We start from the raw sequence: 23,063 nt of genomic DNA, 5'->3' as shown, positions 1-23,063 counted from the left end.
TTAATATAAGGTAGGCTTTCCCAAATGTAGCAACTTCAAGAGTGTGGACTTCAACACCCATAGCTGGCTGGGGAATTCTGGGAATTGAAGTCCACACATCTTAAAGTTTCTAAGGTTGGGAAACTCTGATATATGGAATCTCCCAGAAAACCATCTGATGAAGCTAGAATGAAAAACTGCTTGCTATCCCAGACTTGTAAACACACAAAGACTCTCCAAATAAAGGGGCAATCCAGGAAGTGTAACAAGATGAGCAACCTGTTGATCACACGATGTTATAACTGGGACCTTGCAATTGAGTGCAATTCGATCAATTCCTGCAGCAATAGTGTTGTACTATGGAGGCAGAAGGACTATTTCAAGGAAGTGAATGCCACTCAGCGTCACCTTGAACTCTGCGAGATTGGTGAAAAATAAATTTAATAATAAAGAAACTATAGACAAGTGCTTAAGAGAGCATCCTGTATTCTCACTTGGAGTAGGGGTAGGGATCTTTGGTTTACCCGCTTCCTGCTGTAGGAGTATTGTCACATGCTGGCTGAGGAATTCTGAAAGTCCGTATATCTTAAAGTTTCCCTGGTTGAGCACACCAGCTTATTAATATCAATAGAAGTTTGTCAAAACAGTGCACATTGAAACAAGAGATATATTAGCTGTTTATTTCCATTTAATTTTGTAAAGAGGGCGAAGGATTTTCATTTAAACACAGAACTGAGGGGGAAGATCTGATCATTTATTGGATGACAAGCACTGGTGGTTTGACAATGCCTTGTACTCAGCTAATGGCTGCTGGTTCATTGTGAAGTCGACAGCCTTGTAAACTTGTAAACATCCTCTGCTCAGAGCATCCTAAATGTCCAAATAGATCCAAAAACTGTCAAAACAGCCCAGATCAATCTCTGGTGCTTTTAAAAACTGGCTGCCTGACAGACCTTGGGCAATTGTTGAAAGTCAGATACTGTATAGGTTTGAAGGATTTGGCCCTTGGGCTTTGATACATACATTTCCTACTTAATTGGTCCTATATAATTAAACGTACCATTACAAAACTCGGGGCTTTCTGAGGCATTAATTTAAAATTAATAATTTTTTGAATGAGAAGTAGAGGTACTATTTGGAGACACAAAGTTGGAAAAAACTGGGTTAAATAGACAAAAGCTTTCAAGGAAGAAGGAAGGAAGGAAGGAAGGAAGGAAGGAAGGAAGGAAGGAAGGAAGGACACAAAAGCACACATTTTAATTCTACTTTAATGGAGCTTATTGCCAGATTCTTCATAACAATTTGCTTAAATCTCCTGATTTTGCATTTTGACTCATGTGCTATTAAAATGTTACCCAATAAGATGTTGAGCCCAAATTTGACATATGTGTAGCCATATATCTACATATTTCTGAAAGAAATATCCCATCCAATAGTAAGTCCATTAAAAGCAGAAAGTCCTACTACTTAGGAAACAAGCGTGTAGGTCAATAGCATGAAATAGAACATTTCATTCAGACCTCAATTCCAAGGTGAGGATTTCAGGACTGCCAATGAGCCTGCTCTTGCTGTGTATCAGTGATGAAATGATGGCTTTTGAGAAACCTTTCATGAAAGCTTAAATGATTTTTAGCATCTAATTCTATGCATGAGAAGAACATTATAAACTAATCTTTTTTAGGCAATTATGATTTTAAATATATATATATAATCTCTTTTAGGGCCAGTTGAATGGATTCCTAGATGTTTTGCAACAAAGATCTTTGAAAATTGAAGGATGTGTCAGTGAAATAGAAGCTTTGTTTAACACTCTGGAGGTAGGTTGGGCAAGGAATCTGCTGAATGAGTGCCATCATCTTAGTTAAGACAGAACTCACTAGATTGCTTAGTCATTCTGCTAGTCAGGGCTGGCTTTTACCATGCCTCACAATGCAGGGCTCACACAGCTCTTGAAGTCATCTTATGGCTTGTTTATTTGTGATATGAACTAGCCAAAATTTTGTTACTTATCTCATTGTTAAATATCTCTTCTTCGTTGTTTGAACATAGTGCATGTTTTATACACCACAATGTAAAAAGGATTCAGATTACTTGGAATGAGTCCAAAACAATGAGTTCAGAATACTGGAAATGAATAAATATCTTACAGAGAGAGAGGAAATTGGATTACTGTATTTTTACCCATGAGAAAAAAAATTGACAGTGGGCTGTGGGAAGAAATTAGGATTATCTTTCCTGGATTCATATAACATACTAAGTCATGATGTAGTATGTTTACTTTGGCTTTTTAGTCTGTTTTGTGAACCGAGGCATTGTGATTTCCATACCTATTTATTAGATTTTAATACTATTGTAATCATATGTTTGGCAATGATTTGTTGTTTAGCCATATATGTGAAGCTGTTCTTCATTGTATATATATATTTCTATTAAGAATTTTGATTATATTAATAAAAACTAATACAAACTAAACTTAAAAAAGAAGAGAGAATAAAAATAAAAAATAAAAGTGACTTCCATACTATATCATAAGTGTAAACAGGTTTTGTGACACCATGTCTCCTCTAAGATTATAAACAATTATCTCTTCATCCCAAGATGTAATAACACATTTTGTTTTAACTTGATCAATTAAACCAATTTTATATTCCTTCCTTTTCATTTTTGTCTTTAGATGATTTAAATATTATCGTAGGATTTGATTTCTCTTCTTTGTCCCATTGTACAGAGTTCTTCAAGGCTTTAATAAGCTCTTTTTGTAAATCCACTAGGAAAAAATTGTCTTGGTTAATCATCTGTATTTCCCTTTTGAATTTTAAAACATCAGCCAATTTATTTTGTAGCTCCAGTGAAACATCTTTTCAAAGTAATTTTTGGCCTGCCAATTGTAAATTTACTTTTGATATCAACTCTATCTTGTCAGAAAAACAAGATTGTTGTTCTACATCAGTCTTTTTCCAATAATTTTTTTTTTTTATAAATACTTTATTGAGTTTTCCAAAACAAAAAAAGAAAATATATAATCTATCTCTCCTTTCGGAGGTGCAGTGCTTATACAATATAGTGAAACAAACATTAAAAAAACTTCATCCTTAACAATACATTATTTTATACAATATACCTATGATTCATGTGCCAGGTCAAGATTCAAGGATCATGTTTTCATCTTATTGTTCAGTTTTTTGGTCCAAAATTAGACATTGGCTCTGTGAAATAATGGGGCAAGAGGTAGTCCTAGCCCCAGAGCTTTTTCTCCTAGGCATAACTGAAGAAGGCTTTAATAACAACAAAACCCAACTGATAATCCTGATTATAACAGCGGCTAGATTAGCCTTCGCAAAATGCTGGAAAAACAAACTTATCCCCTCAGAAGAAACTCTAATAAATAAGATCCTAGAGTGCGCAGAAATGGCGAAACTGACAAGTGAGTTAAAAAATGAGGACAATTCAAAATATTATGACGTATGGGGTATTTGGTACCACTGGCTGAACAATAAGATGAAAACATGATCCAATAAATTTTTTAAACATAGTATGAAACCCTTCTTCTAATGCCTAAAAGTTTCATGTAGAAGAAAACCATCACTTCTATTATGTAGAAGTGCAAGATACAAGTGAGTCCACAGGTTATGGTCGTAAAAAACCACATGGCTGGGATAGTGTGATCAGAGCACAGCCGATTTTTTAGTATAACACACATAAAAACAAAACATAACTTTGATTACATCATTATGGATGGCATTTTACTTTTTTGACCACATCTATTAAGTCTCCCCTCATAAAATGCAATATAATGGTCTTCTTAACTGTAAGAACCCATTGACAATAGAGCCAAATGCTCAAATTACATTGTGAAGGCTTGTTTTGGTTGAATGTGCTCAACCATGGTGTATTATTTTGAAGAATTTTACCTGGAAAAGTAGGTTAGAAGTCTCACCTCCTAAAAGAGAAACATTTACAAAGAAATTTCATTTAATGTTTCATGCTGGAATATTACGTTTTCTTCTGACCTCTATTCCTAGGACAACTGTAAGGAAAAGGAGAAGTTATTAGAAGAGCAAAATGAAAATGTGGTACAGATGATATTTGGTCACCATGAGAGAAAGTCACAGAATTTTGAAGAAGCAAAGAACACAAAAATGGAATATCTTTATGAACAGATGGTTAATTTTCAAGACTATATCGATACAGCAAAGGAGACACTAGAAATGATAATAAAGGAAACTGAGGAAATTGATGATTTTGCTTTCCTAAAGGTAAGTAGTACAAAGCTATATTATATTCCCAAAGTTTGGGATCATGGAAAAATAAGTCTATGATTGATATTCTTTGCTACATTGCTCTTCATGGAAGCAGATTGGCTATTATTTATCAGCAGGCTTATGATTGAGATAGATTTTTGAAGCTTCAATCCTATACTTTAACTGAGGAATTAGATCCACCGAAGTAATTGGTGCTTAATTTTGAAATAATATGCATAGGATTTTGCCATGAGATAGCTTGTGCGGGAACGATAACACTTAAAATTCCCTGCCAGATACATCAAATTAAGGAAAGCTTGTAACACAGTCTCCATCTCTATAATATTCTCCTGAGTTTATTTTATGTTGTATTTGCATACTTCCTAAAAGCACTGGTGGGACTATCCTGGGCTTAATCTCCAAATCCATTAAGGACAGAAACTTTCAAAGTGTTGAGGGAGACTGGAAGTTCCTATTTTTATTTTACTGTACATCAAGTTACGGGAGGTTGAACAACTGGCTCTTTAGTGCAGCCAGAACAATCTGGAGCTGAAAATGCTTAAAACTGTAGAGGTGAGAGTGGATTTTAGGAGTTCTCCTATTCTACCACCTCTTACTATATTAGACAACACAGTAACAACAGTAGAGACCTTAAAGTTTGTAGGTTCTATAACCGTGATGGCGAACCTATGGCACGCGTGCTCCTGTTTCGGCACTCGGTGCCAAAAAGGTTCACCAACACTGTTCTATAATCTCCCAGGATTTGTAAAGGACACCTCAGAACCATCATAAAAAAGGCATGACAAAGTATGTTCTCCTGCATCAACTCAAAAAGTTCAGACCGCCCTAGAGCTGTTGATACAGTTCTATAGAGGAATTATTGAGTCTGCCATTTGTATTTCTATAACTGTCTGGTTTGTTATAGCAACCAAATAGGATGGGTACAGACTTCAGTGGATAGTTAGGACTGCAGAAAAAAAATAATTACAACAGCCTGCCTTCCATTAAGGACCTCTGTATTGCATGGGTCAGAAAGAGGACTGAGAAAATATCTACAGACCCCTCACATCCTGGACATAAACTGTTTCATATCCTTACCTCAGGCCACCACTACAGGGCATTGCATGCCAAAACAACCAGACAGAGACAGTTTTTTCCCTCGTGCCATTACTCTGCTGAACACCTAATTTCCATAGTACTACTGTCTTATGTCTATTTACCCATATAGTATGGCTGTATTGTTATTAGGCTTCTCACCTTTTTGACTCCTTCTCTTATTGGTATCATTATTATGCTTATTATTATTTTGTTGTTTTGTATGTACACTGAGAGCTTCTGCACCAGAGACAAATTCTCTGTGTGTCTAATCACACTTGGCCAAATAAAGCTATTTGGGGGTTGGACTAGAAGACCTCCAAGGTCCCTTCCAACTCTGTTATTCTATTCTATTCTATTCTATTCTATTCTATTCTATTCTATTCTATTCTATTCTATTCTATTCTATTCTATTCTATTCTATTCTATTCTATCCATCAGGCTGTAAAAAGTCAGACAACAACCGATGACCTCAAATTATTTTTCTATTCATTGTTGCCATTCAAGCAGCAAGCTTGTTTTGCAGACAGAGAAGGATCTGTTTTCTCCAATTTGGCATTTAGCTACAACAGAAAACGAAACAAAAGCCCCCTAAGCTAAATTAAAGTGCAGTATGGGCCAGCAGTTAAGGCACCAGTCCTGTCTAGGAGACTGAGGTTTAAAGCCACCAGGTGACTTTAGGCCAATCACTCTCTTTCGGCTCAACTCACTTCACAGGATTGTGAAGTGAATGTTTGCTGTTTTGAGTTATTTATAAAAATAATAAAGTAGAATAAAAAAAGAATCTAAAAAGAAAACACCTCCACCAGCCACCGATGTAGTCCAACATAATTGGAAGTCATCAGTTTGGAAACATCTAGATCTATGCTCTTGTAATGTATATAATTAAAGCAAAATAAAATAAAAGGCTGAAGGATGTGTGGGTGGAATCTTCTTAATATAGAATACTCTAACTTAAGCTTGCCAAGGCTCAACTGCTGCTAGTAGTGATTATTTAATTCAGGTCCCTATATAAATTACTAGGATACTGTTTCTCCTTCAGTTTTGCAAATTTGGAGGTTAGGGTTGGTACAAATATACAATATTTATTTAGAAAAGGGAAATCCTGCTCTGATATATGTGGAGCCATGTCAGTAAACAAAATCTCACATGTTTTATATTCAGTATGTTGAATAACATGAATCAATTAATCCCTTCTCTCTTTTAGTCATCTGAAGAAATAAATAAAAGGTATTTGAAATGTAGCTTTGATGCATTGTGCAGAGAATTAGGATGAGCATGTTTTAATACTTTAATCCTGTCAAGGTCTGTTGGAGGCATGTTGCCAGTAAATATATCTCATTTTAGAAATGTCTTGATGAAACAAAATAATAATAATAAATTGGTGTGCTTGGCAGTGATAGTCAAGAGTTGGAAATATTCAGCATGAATTTTATAACTCATTAAATACTAGTAAGTAAGGCATGATACAATTCCATTGTTTTTTCAATAGCAGCTACAGAGCATTTCAAAGTGGGCATTTATTGCGGTTATATAAAATCTATTTTAAAATTCCAGTTGCATTCTGCAAAATGTCAATATTCATGAGTATTCAGGTTTTGTTGATTTAATTACCGTATTAGATGAAATGTTAATGAAAATGATCCTAAATGCTAGTTTGGTAAAATAATTAAATTTTGACCAGTGAAAACTCCAATGCCAATTAAGTATGAATTTGTCTTTTTATTTCTGATTCCTGTATCAGAATAATTAGGTATTAGTTATATATTGCTTCAGGATATTTTCACAAAGACTCTCCCAACAATTAATTTTAATCAAAGCACTATTTGATATGACTTTCCAAAAGATCTGGGAACCCACATGTTTTCTAGAAAATTGAAAGGTGATCTAAAAATGCCAAAATTGTTCCTGATATAGTTGTGAATTCTTTGGATCTATTGCTGCCTTTTCACTCAAGAAATCTTGCAGTTTTTTTGAAATTTAAAAAAAGTTAAAAGAAAAAACATTAACAACTCAGATAGGATAGTGGGAGGAGATAGAAAATATCCCTCACTGATAAAGATTTAAAGAATAGTTCCATGGATTTTGTAGGAAATTAATCTGGATGTTCTGCTCACAGTAGATTTCATAGTTCAACAAACTCTATTAGTATTCATCTTTCTCCTATAAAAGGTTTCTGGAAAAAAGAGGTATCATACTGAATATTGCATGCAACCATCAGGCAATGTGTTGTTAAAAAGGAGTTCTAAAATAGTGAAATTTGCATTTGAAAAGAGAGCATCAAAAAGATTTAAATGGCAAAGAACACTTAACACAGAGCATGTAAGGTCTTGGCCAACTTACATTAAGAATGACATAAATCAGGGGAATATAGTCTCCTTATGTTAGAAGATATTACATTATGAAATTGCTTGTAATTTTTTTAAAAAACATGGATAAATACAGAAATACTTTTCTATTAACATAGATACTAAAGGGGGTAGATTTTGTAGTAACCTGCCCATATTTAATAGACAGCAAGTATCCTTTTGCACTTCAAAGATTTTATTATACATTCCTCAGCATTGTTTCCCATTTTGTTCTAAGCCAGGGGTGTCAAACTCGATTTCACTGAGGGCTGTATCAGGGTTGTGTTTGACCTCGAGGGGGCTGGGGTGGGCATGGCCAGGGTGGGTGTGACCAGCTCAACATCACTCATGTCAGGAGCACCTGTGGTGGCCAAAGTATTCTGCCAGCGAAAACAGGCTTCCGAGCTCCATTTTTGGCTGCGACAGCTTCCTGCAATCCTCTACCTCTACCTCTACCGAAAACGGCACTCGGGAGGTCCACCCGCGGCCCTTGCAAGCTCTGTTTTCGACTGTGAAGGCCTCCTGCAACCCTCTGCCAGCGAAAATGGAGCTTGGGAGGGCTGCACATGGCCTGGCCCCAAACTGCATTTTTGCTGGCAGAGGCACCACGGGCCAATCCTTTGCTGTTTTTAGGGCAGCCCTGTGGGTCAGATCTAAGGACCTGGTGGGCTGGATCCGGCCCTTGGGCCTTGAGTTTGACACTGTATGGTCTGGAGGGTTTTTTTTTTTTTGTTTCTTTATTTTTTTATATAATGTAACAAAATAAGAATTGTGATGTGTAAATTTTCCTTTGCACCTTAATATTAATTGTAATCCATTTAATCCTGCTACAGTTGTGTAAGGTCCCAAAATACACTTGAGTCACCAGAATGCCAAAGAGAGAGACTCAAGACGAAAACAAAATACTGGGTGGAACTATATCCAGAACATACAGATACAATGCATGCGAGGAGATAGCCACACCTTGGGGAAGGTATGGTGTCCTTTTATACCCTCAGAGACGTCAGCTTAGTACCCAACTCTGGCCTCCCAATCCAGGCCCGTGCATTCCTTGTTGCCCTGCACGGGGGAATAGAAACTTCCCAATTAGTCATCTTGAGCATTTCTTTGTTTACTCAATTGGCCACTTAGGCCCCCTGGCCCTGGAAAGTAGGAGTCTATCCAGATCAACATAAATTAAGACTGAGATAGTACCATGCTCTTAGATGGCACAAGAAAAAAACAGGGAGAAGATTAATATGGGTTCAGGTCAAATGGCAGGGACATATGTTTGACAAATACCAGATACATTACAGGCCTAATAACAGAACATGTTTGTTACAGGAGATACAAATATAAAGGCATAATATATGTGATACAAATACAAAGGCATATGTGTATTACAAGAACCTAATGGTTACAGAATCTAGTATACCAGTATATCATATTCTAGCATTATTTATTATATCCTTATTATTGTTTCCCTTCAGTTGGTTTGACAAGTTATGATTAAAACAAATTGTGTCATGGAGGAGCATGTACGAATGCAGTCAATAGAGTAACAGCTACAAAGGAGAGGCCTTGTATGAGGATCTAAGTATGAAAAGGTACACCCAGCCAATGGAATGCAGGTCACGTGGGATCATAGAGAATTTTATCTGCTCAAAAATAGCACTGCTTTGTGTTCAGAGATATCTTCCCTTGATATAAGAAAAACTCCTTAGTGCATTGTTGGTGAACCTTTTCAGCACTGAGTGCCAAAACAGGAGTGTGCATGTGTGCATAACAGAAACCAGAAGAGCAGCTGCCCAGTGCGCATGTGTGCGCCGGGCGGCATCGGCCACCTGGTCTTCCTGTTTCTGGAGCAAATGCACGCACGATGACCAGCTGGCCGGCGCATTGGAACCCGGAAGAGCATCAGGCGATGGCTCACATGCCTGGAGAGATGGCCCTATGTGCCACTTCCAGCACACGTGCCATACGTTTGCCATCATGGCCTTAGTGTATTGGGCCTGATTTTATTTTGAAATATGCCCATTTGCCAAGAAAAAAATAATAAAAAAAAATAGAGGTACCAGAGAGCATTTTGGGAAGGATTCATAATGGGAGCAATTGGCCTTTTAGGAAATAGATGCTTGTAATTGACCTCATTCCTCATGGCAGCCACTATATGAGAATCTGCATAGTGCTGTAAGCTGTCAAAATTTCAGATGTGGTCATCGGCCTAAAATGATTTGGGCATGTCTGCAATAAACTATATAATCTACCTTCAGTTATGAATTTCTTATTGATGAAAGTACCCAAATTAAGTCCTAGTTCAGAACATCTTCAAGACCCAGTAGAAGTTAAGCCAGTGTTTCTCAACATTGGGAACTTTTAAGATGTGTGGACTTCAGCTCCCAGACTTCCCCAGCATGCTAGTTTAAGAGTACCATATGTGCAGCACTGGCTTTGTCTCACAACTTATTGTCTGAAATAAAGGCCAAGCTGGCACTTATATTCCAATCCATTTACAATAATGTCACCTGACCTTGCAATTAATAAGATAACAACCGTCTCAATCTTACTGTATCCAGAATAAAGGAATGTATTTATTTTATTTATTTATTTATTTAAATGTTTATACCGCCCTTCTCCCGCAGGATTCAGGGCGGTGTACAGCCATACTAAAACAACATACACCCATAAAATTTAAAAACAGTTTAAAATATATTAAAAATTTGGCCTTTATATTAAAAAACTACAAACACTCAAATAAAATTCATTTTCTAAGCCAGCCCAGCCTGTTGAAACAATAGAGTCTTAAGGGCACAGCGAAAGGTACGTAGGTCCGGGATCATCTCCGGGGGCAATTCATTCCAGAGGGCAGGTGCCCCCACAGAGAAGGCTTTCCCCCTGGGCATCGCCAGTCGACATTGTTTGACTGATGGCACCCTGAGGAGTCCCTCTCTGTGGGAGCGTATTGGACGGTGGGAGGCTATCGGTGGCAGAAGGCGATCTCGTACGTACCCAGGTCCTAAGCCATGGAGCGCTTTAAAGGTGGTAACCACCTTTATGGTTAAATGGGGGCAGACAGAGATATATCTTTGGCCCCTGTGTGTATGTGTATGTTTGTGTAAAAACTTCACTGCAACTTTCCTCTTCAGCCTTTACTTGTCTACATAAAATGCAAATTCTTTAGTGTTTACGGTTGACCTATTTCAAGAGTAATTCTTTGCTTTTAAATGATGACACGCCGCTATTTTGCATAAACAGGCTCTCTGATACTTGTCTTAGAGTTAAAAATGTTTTCCTTTTTTCTCTCTGTAAATAAGAGTTAATAACTTCCAATTCTGTTTGCTTTTGTTTCTACCTCCTTTTTTTATATGAGCTCCATACTGTTAGCTCCTTTATATGACAGTTATGGCATCAGTTAAATTTCCTCCTTGCTCAACCTATTTTCTGTTATATTTACAAATATTTCAAAGGACAGTTTTTATTCTTTCAGTCTCTATACTTTTCATTATGACCTTAACATCTTTGTGCTTCAGAACTGGACAGTTAGGTCTGATCACTAGTCTCTCCCTTTCAAAAAAGGTTTTGGGAACAGCTGTTCTACATTTCTGCCATTCACCTGTGCTTTTACTGCCTGTAGCTGGGGTGGATGAGTGGCCATAAATGCTGTGGAAAGAGGAGAAGGTTGTAGGTAAAAAGTACAGCAATGAGGAGGTAAATTTATATGTCCTCTTTTGATACCTGAAAATGTCGAAGGCATTTTTCAGATGTTCTTGGATTTCAGCTCCCAGAATTCCCCAGATAATATAATATAACTATATTTGCATAACAAGTTAACTGTGGTTTACTTAAACTTAATTACTGAAGTAGTCAAGTTGGATGGATTAAAACCAACCATCCACAATTTAGACTAGTGCATTATAGGAACACAGGAACATTGATAGGAATGAAGGAGAGAAATGATTCCTTAAGGTATTCTAAATTTAATCTGACTCATTCTTTTCAAAAGCCTACTCAGAATTGTTTAGCTGTTGGTTGAAATATACTGTGCAAAGCCAAATCATCATTTTTTAACAAACCAGCAACTTCTGACAAATTATGGTTAGTGGTCTCTGTTATGCAATGGCTCAGTGCAGTGGTGAAATCCTCTGAGCTTTGCTACCGATTTGCTGTGCGCGCATGTGTGGTGTGTGCCAAACGCATGCTGTGTACACACATGAGCAGTGCGCACCAAATGCACGCTGCATGTGTGTGAATGCACAGTGCGCACCAAACGCATGCTTCGCATGGAAAAAGGCTTAAGAAGATAAGTAGAACAGCGAGGGGAGAGAACAGCTGTGCCGCGTGATTTAGATTTGCTAGAAAGCAGGATTTCCTGCTTTCTAGCGAATATAAATCGTGCGGCACATCTGATCATCGGAAATACCTGTACAGATGAACCGGTAGCATTTTTTTTACTACCGGTTCATCTGAACCGATAGCTCTTATTGCTACCGGTTCACCAACTGGTGCGAACCGGTAGCATTTCACCCCTGGCTCAGTGGCTAAAGACTAAGTGGCTAAAGCTTATCAGCTAGAAAGCTGACAGCCTGGGTTCGAGAACCAAGCATCACAAGGCAGGGTGAGCTTCTATTAGTTGCCCCACTGCCAACGTAGCAGTTCAAAGCATGCAAATTCGAGTAGATAAATAGGTACCACTTCGGTGGGAAGTTACATGAGCTTCAGCATATAATCATGCTGGCCACATGACCACCGAAGTGTCCACACTAGCTTCCTCAACTAAGAAATGAATATGAGACCATCCCCTAGAGTCAGGCTCAGCCTTTACCTAAACCAAGATCTGAAATGCTATTGTGAATAACAATGAATATTTGAGCAAGTAAGTAAGAATTTGGTACGTGCATTATCCTAAGCCATAATATGGTTTGTTTGTTTTTTTCCTTGGCATGTTATGTGAACTAAGCCATTATTTATTGGTTTAAAAATGGTTTAAAAATTCTATCAAACTCTGCATGCTGGCTTGGAAATTCGGGAAATTGAAGTCCATATATCTTAAAGTTGCTAAGCTTGAGAAACACTGTTTTAAAGGGGGAAATATATCTCTTTAAAAAAACTAAACCATGATTAGTACAGATCTAATTAGATATTGCATGTGACATGCATTACTTCTCAAGGCTTCCTTGAGATCTCATCTCTGCTTTGTTGCTGGGCTGGAGATTTCTTTCCTGCTCTGCCACGTGCTATTCTTAAGAGTGCCAACATCATGCAATAAATGGAATGCTATTTACTAGTGAACTGCTATAAATGGCTAATTAAGCAGTATTTGGACTGATGACTCACCACTTGTACAGGCCTGATCTAGGAAATTGTAGGTCTTGTTAACTGGATATTCTTAGAATGCTTCTAAAGAGGTGTATATATTTTCATTTGTATAGGCTACTTTCTGCTGTGGAAAATATTGTGACTTTGGAAAAGATGCCTGCTGCTTTCTCACAGTTTGAACCATGTGCGGGTGGCTTTACAAATAGTGACAGGACTTTACAACTCATGCCCGGTAAGAAGCCCTTCAAACCATTCCCTGAGAGTATGTTGAGAATATAGCAATGCCTTAAAAACGAACATGTTGGGAAAGGAAATTTGGAGTTGCAAGCTTGTGCATGTAATTAGTAATCAGCTGAGTTTGAAGCAAAGGCTGATTGTGCCTAAGTATTTAGATTATGGTGGAGAAGAAAGCTGGAGAAAGAACAGCATGCTCTTTATTCATATTAACAAGGGAAGCTGGATCACTCATTATATAACGGACTCCATGTGAATAAAGACACATTAGATGAAAAGACCAAATTCACTTCTATTTTTTTAAGTGCTTCCAAATTGATATGCCAAAGAACATGAGGAGGAAGGCCTTTTCAAGGTGGAAGAAGGCTGCTGCCAGGAAGGAACAGGCTAAACCTTCCTCTTCTGATGCTACTGACCTTCTTTCAATTGAACCATTTCTACTCCATTTGATATTTCATTTAACAAAACTTATTTTTTACTACCAGATACTTCAAAAAGAAAAAAAAATCTAAATTGACATGAAAGAGATATTTTCAAAAAGTTGAAAACATAATTGTAAGTAAGTGTGCAGTCCAGGAATAGGCAATCAGTGGCCCTTCAGTTGTTATTAAATTAGAACTCCCATTGTCTTTTATCATTGACCATCCACAGAAGGGGAAAAACATCGAGATGGCAACTATTGCTGAACTATCATATCCCCACCTCTTTTAGCATGCATTATAAGAGACATAAAAGAAGCAGGGCTTCAACTGTAGGGCATGGTTTCTGTCTTGATTTTTTCAATTTTTCCTCCCCTACCCACCCAAGAGATGCCACTCTGAGAGTTCTAGTTTGATATATCTTGAGGACCATCTCTCATCTCCTCCATTCCCTGGGTAGTATATCTAGTGCTTACTGTGATTTAGAGATGTAACTTCAAAAAAAAGTGTTTGTGTGTCTATGTGCAATGACACCCAGTTTAGGTGATGGTCCATTCAATTGCTGGTGAGATTCCCAGATGCATGGTCCTTGAGACAATGTTCCTCAACTTTGGGCTCATAACCCAGTGGGATTCACTGCTGAGGGGAAATTAAATAAATAGGAAGTTATCCTGTCTCCAGCATTTCTGCTATTACATTACTCTAGCTCCTTTTTGATTATTTTTTAATTCTTAGCTAACTTTATAGTTTCAAAGAAATACAAAATAATGAAGATAAAAAGGATTTAAAAAAGGAAGGGAGGGAATCAAAAGAGGGAAAAGTTAGAAAGTGAACAGCAACAACAGAAAATAAATTTGACTCCTGACTTTCTTCAGTACAGATACAAATATATAATAATCTTTTACTCTCAATTAAAAGAACATACAAACTTAACAACTCCTTAAAACTATGCAGCATGATGATCGCTTATTCCAAATTTAATCATAGACCTTATACAAAATACAGTAGATAGATAGATGTAACATGCAACATATTTATAAACTTAACATATGTAATTATCAGATTCTAAAATCAAAACTTCATTTTTATCTTTCTCAAACAAGAAATTCAAAAGTGGTCTCCATATAGAAACAAAGTTAGATAAACTTTTATCTTTCATCAAAGTAATCAGTTTTGTCATCTCTGCCAGTTCCATTAGTTTCACAATCCACTTTTTCTTTGTGAGAATTTGCGTATCTTTCCACCTCTGTGCACATCAAAGTCTCTCCAGCATTGTCATATATAAAACGATTTTTTTCAATCTGCTTATCCATGATGCCTAAAAGAAAATCTTCTGGCTTCAATCCATTAGCTCATTGCTGTCTTGTTTAATGTGATACCTCCATATAGGAGGCTAAAAGCAATTGTCCTCACTTTTAAAAACAAAAAGAAATCACTCCTGCATGGAGTCAGGAGTGTAAGAGCTATGGAACAATGCAGGTAGGAAAAAAAATCAAGTACTTTTCATTTAGATATTAAGTTATGGAACATTGTAGAACCGAAGTTCTGTCAATAGAGCTGCCTACGTATAGATTTTCACTCTTGTGTTCTTGCTGGAATCTAAACGTCATCCGTGCTCCACAGACTTGAGGGGAAGATAAAAATAAATTGCAATCCCAACATAGGCTGTTGTGATTCAGTTTGGTTGGGCTAGTGAGAAGAGAGTTATTGATTATTGACCAGGAACATGTGTGTCCATGAAAAAAGATTACTCAATAGAGCTTCTAGCCAGCATTGCAAAGCACACTTTTTTGGATCAATTGTGTTGTGTAACTCGGTCAACAGTAAAGAGGGTAGCATTTGTTTTAATCTCCCCAACCCCCACCCCCACCCAATTTGTTATGGATTACATGACTCTTCATAGTACGTGAACATTCATCCACTGAAAAGTTTTTACATTTCTCAAGCTGATCCAAAACTAAAATCAACACCTACCCATCCCCCAAAATTAGCGATAGAGAGCAGTTAAAAAATCAAGACTCTCCATTGTGGAAATCATGTGGCAGAGGCCTTATCATTATACATATTTCTTTTGCTTTGCCAATATGTAGTGTTGTTGGTTTTTTTTTTGTTTAAAAAAAGTTCTTCAGTTCAAATGACAATGGAACTGGCAACTAAAGGCAACAGATCTGTGCCTTGTAATTTAAGGTTTTTAAAAGTGTAGCTGCAGAAGGGCTGAAGGAGAAGGGAATCTCACTGGTTTTAATAACACTAGGTGGGAAATACTGGCTTTTAATTTTATTTATCAAATTTATACACTTCTCATCTCATTGTATAAGTGACTCTGAATGGCTTATAAATAAAAATACCATAAAAATCCTTACAAACAATGTACAAAGTTTAAAAAGTGCAGAGAGCATCCTCAAGGCACCAAGTCCTACAGGATTGCCCACCACTTTGGGTAGTCTTAAACACTCTTTTGGAAGGCCAGAAAAGTGAGGGCCAGCCTCACCTCTGGGCAAGATGTTCTATAGCAGGGGTGACAAAATTGTGATGGGTTCTGCAACCCAACAAGACAGACAGACTTCAGAGGATAATTAGAACTGCAGAAAAAACAATTGCTACCAACCTGCCTTCCATTGAGGACCTGTATACTGCACGAGTTAAAAAGAGGGCTGTGAAAATATTTACAGATCCATCACATCCTGGACATAAACTGTTTCAACTCCTACCCTCAAAACGACACTATAGAGCACTGCACACCAAAACAACTAGACACAAGAACAGTTTTTTCCCAAACGCCATCACTCTGCTAAACAAATAATTCCCTCAACATTGTCAAACTAGTTACTAAATCTGCATTACTATTAATCTTCTCATTGTTCATATCACCCATCTCCTCCCATTTATGACTGTATGACTGTAACCTTGTTGCTGGTATCCTTAAGATTTATATTGACTGTTTCCCTATGACTATCATTAAGTATTGTACCTTATGATTCTTGACGAATGTATCTTTTCTTTCATGTACTCTTGAGAGCGTATACACCAAGACAAATTCCTTGTGTGTCCAATCACACTTGGCCAATAAAGAATTCTATTCTATTCTATTCTATTCTATTCTATTCTATTCTATTCTATTCTATTCTATTCTATTCTATTCTATTCTATTCTATTCTATTCTATTCTATTCTAAAGACATGTTGTCGTGCAACTTCCCCCCTTTGCTAAAACGGGGGTGGGCGTGGCCAGCATGTGACACCTCTGGCCTGCGGGCTGCAAGTTTGACACCCCTGTTCCACAGAGAGGGAGCAACAGTACTTTTGTAACTCCTGCACCTCAAATTATTTGCCTAATAAACCTGGAATGGTTTTCATTGGAGAAATGGCATTAGAACCAGTCCTTTTTTTCCAGTACTGGGACCTTGACTGGTTTACAGTACTTCCTACCTGTAACTGCTATTGAGCAGGAAAACAGTAGGCAATCTAATCAGGAATGCTTTCTATGTGGTACCTAATTGTGTTCCCATTCTCTTGCCTTTGAAGTAGCTGCTGTGTTTCCAGGAAATAAATAACCTAGTTTGTATTCAGTAATGGGAAGGAAGCATATTATGAATGTCAGGGAGCTCTTTGCTTTAATCACAAGGAATCTGTTAGTGTCAGCAGATTTTTTTCTGCCAAAAAAACCTCATGATTCTGTCAGAAAGTAACTTAAAAAGTGGGTGAGTAGGAGAAACCTTCTTCCATCCAGTACAAATCTACCAAGAGAGGGAAAAGATGTGGTATGAAGAAGTTTAATGTCGAGGTGTGACGTTTTTAAACTACTTGTTGAACATTTCCATTTCTTATACATTTAGCTTCCTTCAGAATGCTAGCAAGTTATATGTTAAATGATATTGTCATTTCTCCATGAATAGCTATCTCTCTATTTGTTATCAAGACAAATTATGCATCAATATTTGAATATAGTAGCATTTTTCTATCCAAGTGTTCGTAGTATAATCACTAAGTTAAATTCCCATGTTTTTAGGGAGTGCCTTGGCAGGCAGGCAGTTTTATCAACTGTAAACCTTATTGTGTATTTGTAGCCTAAATATTTTCTGAAGGCCAAACTAGAAATCACCACACACATCCTTTTGTTCTTTTCCCTGAAGGCATTTTTACTGTGTGACTGTACTGTACATCTTGAGCTCTAGTGACGATGCATAAAATTGGGTCGTTTAATTTTATTTATTCTGGCCCAGCCTCACTACTAGGTAGAGGGTTCCTGGGTCTCAGGCCACAAAAGCTAGTAAAGGCAAGCTTTTACTCTCTTTCAATCCCCAGCTAGACCAGATCTCCTAAACTAAGATGTTGTTTCAGGCATAGTGGTACATTGGTACTCAACTGCTTTGAAACTCATCAAATATGGTGCTGAATGCATTTTGACGTGAACATTTAATTAAGGACGAGTACTAAGGTACTACTGTATCATAAAGAGCAATAGTCCAATGGAGAAATTCATTTCAACCATTTATCCATCCGATTTCAAAATATGGGATGAAAAAATGATGCTATCTGTGTCTCAATCAGTCAAAAGTCTTAGGACTATGTTCCTATAAAGAAGTATAATATATGAATAATAATGAATTTAAGGGGCAGATCCAAAAGTCTTGTTGGTACATTCTCTGCTCAATACTAGAAAAATGAAAAAAAGTTGGAAAGCGAAAGAAATTTGTTCCATTTGTGAATTTACTTAATTTGCACTGCTCAAAGTTCTATTTGAGTTGGGAAGCAGAATTTGAGATTCAAGTCTCCCTTGATTACAGAGCTAAGAATGTACCAAATGTATATGAAATGTCATGCAGATTTAAAAAAAACCAAAAACTTGAAAATAGGTCAGAATAAATGTAAGATTATAAAAACAGAATAAAATTATACTTGACCGAACCATACATCCTTATAACTGATTACATTTTTCTCCCCTAGTCCCACATACTCCAAAATTACAGCCTCAGGATCCAAACTCGGCTACCAGCACATCGATTGCTGTCTATTGGACTGTGAATGAAGATGATCTCGCTGATTTCTTTCAGGTTTATTGTATGGAAGAATCCCTGGGAAGCAAAGAGCAAAGTGGTGTGTGAGTGTTTCTGAATGGGGATGGGTGAGGGAAGGAGAATTTACAGAAGTGTGCTGTTTCAGATAGTGAGTTATAGTGAATTAGTTATCTGAAGAATTAAGAGCTGTCTCCTTAAGAGATTGCATTGTGGGAGATGTAGAGAGAGATTGCATTATGGGAAATGTAGTCCATGACATGTGACCATCTGTGTGCCTGATTGGCCACTGAGGCTCCCTGCCTGGGTGCAGAACAAAGACCCGGCCATTTTGAACTACCACAGAAGAGAGAAGCATGCTTTCTAAACAGGGGGGTAGAACTACCATCATTTTACACTAGGAAATGGGATAGATTATGAAATACTTGGATGAACCTCACCTTGACTCACCTTGATTGTAAGTCTGTGTGTTTGAGGATACCCGAAATAAATATAATTTATTTTATTTATTTATTTTATTGAATTTGTATACCGCCCTACTCCCGAAGGACTCAGGGCGGTGAACAGCCATAGAATAAAACATATAAATACAAAATTTAAAATAGAATAAAATGAATTAAATCATTTGGCTGAACAAATTTAAAACCCCAATAATTTAAAACCAAATTTAAAATTTTCATTTAAAAAGGAGAAAGACTTAGGTCAGGCCAGCCTGATGAAACAAGAAAGTCTTGAGCGCGCGACAGAAGGTACGCAGATCCGGGATCCTCCGTATCTCCAGGGGGAGCTCGTTCCAGATAGTAGGTGCCCCCACAGAGAAGGCTCTCCCCCTGGGGGCCGCCAGTCGAAATTGTTTGGCCGACGGCACCCGGAGGAGCCCCTCTCTATGGGAGCATACTGGTCAGTGGGACGCTACTGGTGGTAGCAGGCAGTCCCGTAAATAACCAGATCCTAAGCCATGGAGCGCTCTAAAGGTGATAACCAAAACCTTGAAGCGCACTCAGAAGACCAGTGCAGCTCGCACAGGAGAGGTGTTACATGGGAGCACCACGTCGCTCCCGTTACCACCCGCGCGGCCGCACTCTGCACCAGTTGGAGCCTCCAAGTGCTCCTCAAGGGGAGCCCCATGTAGAGAGCGTTACAATAGTCCAGACGGGAGGTGACGGGGGCATGAGTGACCGTGCGTAAGGAGTCCCGATCTAGAAAGGGACACAACTGGCGGATCAGGCGAACCTGATGAAAAATCCTCCCGGTCACGGCCGTCAAGTGCTCTTCTAAAGACAGCCGTGAATCCAGGAGGACACCCAAGTTGCGAGCCCTTTCCGTGGGGGCCAATGATTCGCCCCCAATAGTCAGCGATAGCACCAGCTGACTATATCGGAACCTTGGAAACCACAGCCACTCGGTCTTGGATGGGTTGAGCCTGAGCCTGTTTCTCCCCATCCAGATCTGTACGGCCTCCAGGCACTGGGACATCACTTTAAGGGCATCGTTGGGGTGGTCTGGGGTGGAGATGTACAGCTGGGTGTCATCAGCGTACTGGTGGTACTCCACCCTGAAACCACGGATGATCTCGCCCAGCGGCTTTACATAAATGTTGAACAAAAGGGGCGAGAGGACCGATCCTTGTGGCACCCCACATATAATCTGCATGAAAACCTGTTTGCTAGAGTTTATCTGCCTGTTCCCAGTGGAGCCAGATGCCTGGGGAACAGAACAAGAAGCAAAATAACAATAATATCAAGTGTAGTTAAACCACCTTGAATATTCTTAGAGATTGTGAGAAGAATTGTGTTTTTTTGCATCAGGGACTCAGCTTGTTAGTAATTTCACACTAGGAAGAATTAAGATTAAGAATCTTAATTAAGAATTAAGATTGTTGTTAAACAGGATTTTTACTGCTATTAGATTTAAGGAGGGGTTTTTTTTCCCACATAGTCTGCTGTTTATAAGTTCAGTTATTCTATGTTACTATCAATGAGCACAGGTAGTCCTGGATTTACAACTGTTCATTTGGTAACCATTTGAAGTTACAACAGCACTGAAAAAAATGCCTTATGACCATTTTTCACACTTATGACAGTTGCTGCAACCCCATGGCCACGTGATCAAAATCCAGATGCTTGATAACTGGTTCATATTTATGACAGTTGCAGTGTCCCAGGGTCATGTGATCCTCTTTTGTAAACTTCTGACAAGCAAAGTTAATGGGCAACTCAGATAAACTTGACAGACATGCTGCTAATTTAACAACTTCAGCGATTCACTTAACAACTGTAGCAAGAATGGTCATAAATCGGGGCAAAGTTGACTTAATGCATATTTCACTTGACAAGAGAAATTTTGGGCTCAATTGTGGTCATAAATTGAGGACTACCTGTATTTGTTTGTAGAAATTGCATTTTCTTGCTATTATGAATACAGACTACAAAGAAAATACAATAAAAATAAATACATTTAGCAAATATATGATGGTTCAGAAAGAGATCATGTCAGAGGCATGGGATTGTTTGGTTCCCCTCCCTACTACCCTGTTTCCCTGAAAATAAAATCTCCCCGGGATAATAAGCCCAATTGGGCTTTTGAGCGCATGCGCTAAAATAAGCCCTCCCCCAAAATAAGCCATTCCTGAAAATATTTAAGCGCATGCGCAACTGGTCCCCACCATTTCCTCTGGTTAGGGTTAGGGAGACAGAGGTGGAAATCAGGTAAGACAGCAAGAGGAGCTCCGTCTTGCCCCAAGCGCCCCCAAATAATAAGACCTCCCCCGAAAATAAGGCCAAGCGCTTATTTCGGGGTTCAAAAAAACATAAGGCAGGTTCTTATTTTTGGGGAAACATGGGAGTTTTTATGGCTGGTGGGATCCTGACCTTGGAAAGCCCCCCAAAGGGGAGTTCAGTTCTCATATTGATCTCAATCCAGTGGAGAATTTAAATCAATCCAAACATAGGTGTGTTTAAATTCTTTTGTGTGTATGTGTTATTTCCGATAGAAGAGGAACATTAAAAAAATACATCAAGTGGATGGAGAGATACTTTGTAATATGACCCAGGTTCATTTCTTCCCTTTCCAACTGCTATGTAGAATTTTTCTGCCGATCTACACTTGTTTGGTCAAATGTTTCACTTGCTGCTGTATGAAGCTAAAGGGCATTTTCCATGGTTTCTTGCATGTGTACATGTTACTTTTATTTGCTGTAGGCTTTGTTGAAGAATATCGTGTCATTGTGAAAGAGAGTAACTGCATTTTGGAGGATCTGGAACCCGGTCACTGCTACAGCGTATGGGTCATGGCCATAAATTATGCAGGATGTAGTTTTCCTAGTGACAAATCCATATTTAGAACAGGTAAGCTGCTTGGTCTTATAAATAGTTTTCTCTCTCTCAATATTTACAACTGTGCCCAGGGATGAAATGCTCCCGGTTCAGATCGGATCGCCCGATCCGGTAGCGATGGCAGTGGGTGGTTCGGAAAACCGGTAGCAAAAATCCCTGCCCACCCCCATGCCCAGCTCAGCCGCGTGATCATCAGAGGCTTTTTTTTTAACTTTTAAAAGCATTTTTTCTACAACCTCTTCGGCCAAAATAATGCTTTTAAAAGTAAAAAAAAAAAGGTTGGCCACGCCCACCCAGTCACATTACCCCCACCCCCACCAAGCCACGCCCACAGAAGAGGTATTAATAAATTTTACATTTCACCACTGGCTGTGCCCTAAGGAAGTACAGAGGACATATAATAAAATGGCTAAAATAAGAAATTTTTGGGAAGGATATATTCTGTATCTACACCTGCATGGTTGTAATATAGATAAGACTGTCTTAGTCTTAGGTTTTACTCACATGGTATTGTCTCATCTGTTAGAGTTTATAACATGAAAGTCTCCTCTGATTATTTCCTTATATTAAACTTATATAGAATTGGGAACATACCCAGCCTTAAATGTGATAATTAGGATTAGAGGAAGTGTTAAGAAGTTACAGGTTACAGTTTATGCATTTTAATTGGTAATTGGTATTATTGTTGTTATCTATTGTATAAAATTATTGCAATATTTATATTAAGAACAACAAATAAAAATAAAGAGGAGCAGAAAGAATAAAAATATATAAAATTACCTACATCTGAGGCATTGGGCTGCTGAAAAAGATTGAAAGCTGGTAGCTTCACTTTAATATACCTACTACTATTTGATCATCCTTCCTTAGAACAGTCATTAACGTAGCAAACTTAGCAAGGAGAGGAGAGAAATATCATAGAGATAGTCATCACTTAACAATGGTAATTGGATCAGAATTCCATCACTAAGCAATGCCGTAGTAAAGTGTGATATCATGTGACTGCACCACTAAGCAACAGCTGTATTTCTGTCATTAAGCATAACATCACATGGTTGCCATTGACTTTGTTTGTCAGAAGCCAGCAGTGAAGGTCACAAATG

General features: G+C 38.1%; 1 protein-coding gene across 3 annotated transcripts in view; it reads left to right on the top strand.

The window, feature by feature from the left end:
- Positions 1-23,063, top strand: part of CMYA5 (cardiomyopathy associated 5) — a 68,019-nt gene that overhangs the window by 26,279 nt on the left and 18,677 nt on the right. Inside the window, exons 3-8 of one of the 3 annotated variants that reach the window (XM_034441052.3) lie at positions 1,701-1,796; positions 4,002-4,235; positions 6,523-6,545; positions 13,072-13,190; positions 18,558-18,707; positions 21,826-21,972. In XM_034441052.3, the coding sequence (XP_034296943.3) occupies positions 1,701-1,796; positions 4,002-4,235; positions 6,523-6,545; positions 13,072-13,190; positions 18,558-18,707; positions 21,826-21,972 (769 nt within the window). Of the gene's footprint in view, positions 1-1,700; positions 1,797-4,001; positions 4,236-6,522; positions 6,546-13,071; positions 13,191-18,557; positions 18,712-21,825; positions 21,973-23,063 lie in introns of those variants that run through there. The other 2 variants (XM_087885751.1, XR_004595334.3) reach the window with 2 other exon arrangements.

This window comes from Pantherophis guttatus, chromosome 2 (assembly GCF_059756535.1).
Source record: "Pantherophis guttatus breed Tessera chromosome 2, ASM5975653v1, whole genome shotgun sequence".
NCBI classification, from domain to species: domain Eukaryota; kingdom Metazoa; phylum Chordata; class Lepidosauria; order Squamata; family Colubridae; genus Pantherophis; species Pantherophis guttatus.
Note: the sequence above shows the minus strand (reverse complement) of the source record. Positions and strands in the feature narration are given on the sequence as shown.